Source organism: Mustela erminea, chromosome 7, assembly GCF_009829155.1.
Source record: "Mustela erminea isolate mMusErm1 chromosome 7, mMusErm1.Pri, whole genome shotgun sequence".
NCBI lineage: Eukaryota > Metazoa > Chordata > Mammalia > Carnivora > Mustelidae > Mustela > Mustela erminea.
The window spans coordinates 552,700-555,743 of record NC_045620.1 but is presented as its reverse complement, the minus strand read 5'-3'; the positions used below and the strand labels follow the sequence as shown (position 1 = coordinate 555,743).

Below are 3,044 nucleotides of genomic sequence, written 5' to 3'. Positions count from 1 at the left end.
CACAGGCCGGGAAGGGGAACAGGAGCCCTCTTCCCTGAGTTCACCCCTGAAGCCGGGACTAAGCCCCATACCCACAGGACCGCGGGACAAGGGTGGCGGCTAAGCCGCCAGCCTTAGTTTACTCGGCTCTGCTGAACCCTACTCTGGGCTTGGCTTTCGGAATAGCCACTTGCGGTGGTTCCCAAGTCGCGCGCGGTTCCCCAGGGAGGGAGCGAAGCCTCGGGACAGTTCGGTCCACCTGAGACCCGGGTGGAGGGCGGGGTCGGGGGCCGGAGGAGGGGCTCCTAGAGTCCGAGTCCCAGTCCGGGTCTTGGGATCAGACAGCGCCCCCCCACCCCCCGCCCTCGCTCCCGCCGCCACCCCGTGCTCCCGCCGCGCGCGGTCTTCCCCAAGCTCTTCAAGTGGACGCCCCACCCGGCGGGGTCTCCTCGCACCCCGGGGTCCTGGGCTACGGCCCCACCCTGCCCCCACCCCCGGGCCCCGCGGGGCGTCACAGAAGCCGGCGGTCCCCATGGCAACCCGCGGGACGCGGCGGCGCGCGCTGGGCGCACAGTCAGCCGGTTGGCTCTCTCCGCTCCGGGAGGCAGGGCAAGTGGGCGCGCCTGGAGGCTGGAGGCTGGGCGCGGGCCGGGGAGGAGGGCTGTGGGCTGCTGGCTGGGCAGGGGAGAGGGAGGTCTGGGGGCTTCTGGAAGGCCCAGGAGGCTGTAGGTCTGGAAGCCGGGCCAGAGCACAGAGCGGCCCCCTCCCGAATGCACGACCAGCCCCTCTGGGATTTTCCAACCGAGAGACTGTTGGCGACTGGGAAACCTCCCTGAACCCACAGTCAGACCCAGGGGCCAAAGCGGAACTTAGGCTAGGGGTCATGCTTCGCCACATCCCAGATAACCTCTCTGTTGAACCCAGGGCCTGGTCTGGTTTCTCTGCCTCAGGAAGGCAAAGCCTGGGCCTTTGGGGAGGCAGGCAGACTTGGGTCCCAACCTTATTGCCACTTAGCAGTGTGGCCTCGGGCAGTCACCTGGCCTGTCAGCTTCCTTTGTAACTCATCCAACCCTTGGGTTGCTGGGACCACGTGACCTCTCCAGTGAAGCTGCTGGCCTAGCTGTGTGAAGGGGCTGTCTCGCCGTCCTGGGGGCAGCTGGGACCAATCCAGCCAGATTGCGGGCCCCTTCTCCAAGGAGCCTCAGCTTACAGAGCCAGTCCCCACAGCCCCCCAGAGGTGGGAGCCCAGGCAGGGGTAGCACAGAAGGCGAGTCCGGCCGTAGAGCTGATGGCTGGCCTCAAACCCTGAGCTAAGAGCAAGCTACAAGGCATTTTCGCCTCAGGCCCCCTGTCTGTGAGATGGGGTGACAGGACCTCACCACTGAGGGGCTTCAAGGCATAGAGTGGGGCTCAGTCACTAGAAGTTGGGGCCTGGGGCCGCCCTGCCTCCTGCGCCAGCTCCAGCCACCGCCCGGCCTTCTCTTTGGGTGAGCCCTGGCCCTTTGCTCTGACCCGCAGTGAAAGGGAGGCACGGAAGGTCCACAGGGACATGGTGTCCCCCAGGGGGAGTCCGGTGCCCCACAGACAGGATCGCACTGACCCCTGTCAGCAACGAGGAGCACCTTCACCCCGTTCACACGACGACCTGACGCTGTGGCCAGGCCACACAGCTGGGCAGTGGCTGGGGCTCCTAGAGCCCATTGTGTCAGCCCGTCCCCGTGTCCCTGTGTCATCACAATGGACAATCAGTGGAGGGGCCGCCCCTCAGCGTCCACTTCTATCTGGGTCGGCCAGCGACCCGCCTGGCCCCCTGGCAGCCTCTTCCCAGAGAGACGTGCTCTCCCCACGAGCTCTTGCCCCGCAGAGGGACAGAGGGCCCAGTATGGACGGCAGTGGGCCTGAAGCCACACCTGCCTACGCCCACGCGCGCTGTGACTGAGTGAGCCCCGGGGGGGCGGGGGCGGCGGAGCCCCGCGGGCAGCATCCGCTCACACCCCCCCCTCCACCCCCTGCTCCCAGACATGAGCTTCCGGGTGCCGGGCCCGGGCCTGGGCAAGATGAAGCTGGACAGTGCACAGTCCTCCCTGGACCAGGAGGAGGCCGAGGAGGCAGAGGACCGGCAGCTGCTGGAGCCGGCGGCCTGGCGAGCCTACATGGAGCGCCGCACCGCGCTGCGCGAGTTCCTGACCTCGGACCTGAGCCCGCACCTGCTCAGGCGCCACCACGGGCGCATGGAGCTGCTCCAGAAGTGCTCCTTCCACATCGAGATCCTCCCCAAGCACCTGGCCCTGGGCGACCAGAACCCCCTGGTGCTGCCCAGTACCATGCTCCAGCTCATCGACCCCTGGAAGTTCCAGCGCATGAAGAAGGTGGGCACCGCCCAGACCAAGATCCAGCTCCTGCTGCTCGGGGACCTGCTGGAGCAGCTGGACCGGGGCCGCGCCGAGCTGGGCGCCCTGCTGGAGTCGCCCGACCCGCGACCCTTCCTGGCGGGCTGGGGGCTGGTGGCGCGGAGGCTGGCGGAGCTGTCGGCCGTCATGGACAGCTTCCTGGCCATGATGGTGCCCGGGCGCCTGCACATGAAGCACCGCCTGGTGTCCGACATCGGCGCCACCAAGATCCCGCACATCCGGCTGATGCTGAGCACCAAGATGCCCGTCATGTTCGACCGCAAGGGGTCGGTGGCCCACCAGGACTGGGCCAGCCTGCGCTGGTTTGTCACCATCCAGCCGGCGGCCCCTGAGCAGTTTGAGCTGCGCTTCAAGCTGCTGGACCCGCGGACGCAGCAGGAGTCCACGCAGTGCGGCACCATCCCCGTGGCGGCCTGTGCCTTCGACATCCACAATCTGCTGCCCAACCGCTCCTACAGGTTCACGGTCAAGAGAGCAGAGAGCTACACACTGGTGTACGAGCCGTGGCGGGACAGCCTCACCCTGCAGACGAGGCCGGGGCCCCCAGAAGGGCCCAGCCCTAGTCGGCTAAGCAAGCCAGGCCTGCCCCTGACCACACTTTCTGAGAGATGATTTTCTAATATTTATCCACTAATAAAGACTATAAACACACAC

At 66.9% G+C, this 3,044-nt stretch overlaps 1 protein-coding gene across 3 annotated transcripts; it reads left to right on the top strand.

The window, feature by feature from the left end:
* The first annotated feature begins 533 nt into the window (after nucleotides 1–533).
* On the top strand, nucleotides 534–3,044 carry FNDC11 (fibronectin type III domain containing 11). Of its 3 annotated transcripts, none has more exons than XM_032353570.1 (2): nucleotides 534–588; nucleotides 1,999–3,044. In XM_032353570.1, exon 2 carries the CDS (start codon nucleotides 2,001–2,003, stop codon nucleotides 3,000–3,002), a length of 1,002 nt encoding a protein of 333 aa, XP_032209461.1. In that variant the 5' UTR covers nucleotides 534–588; nucleotides 1,999–2,000; the 3' UTR covers nucleotides 3,003–3,044. The 3 variants fall into 3 exon arrangements, with proteins under 3 accessions (XP_032209461.1, XP_032209462.1, XP_032209460.1); XM_032353571.1 differs by lacking the exon at nucleotides 534–588 and adding an exon at nucleotides 644–1,466; XM_032353569.1 differs by lacking the exon at nucleotides 534–588 and adding an exon at nucleotides 1,482–1,652.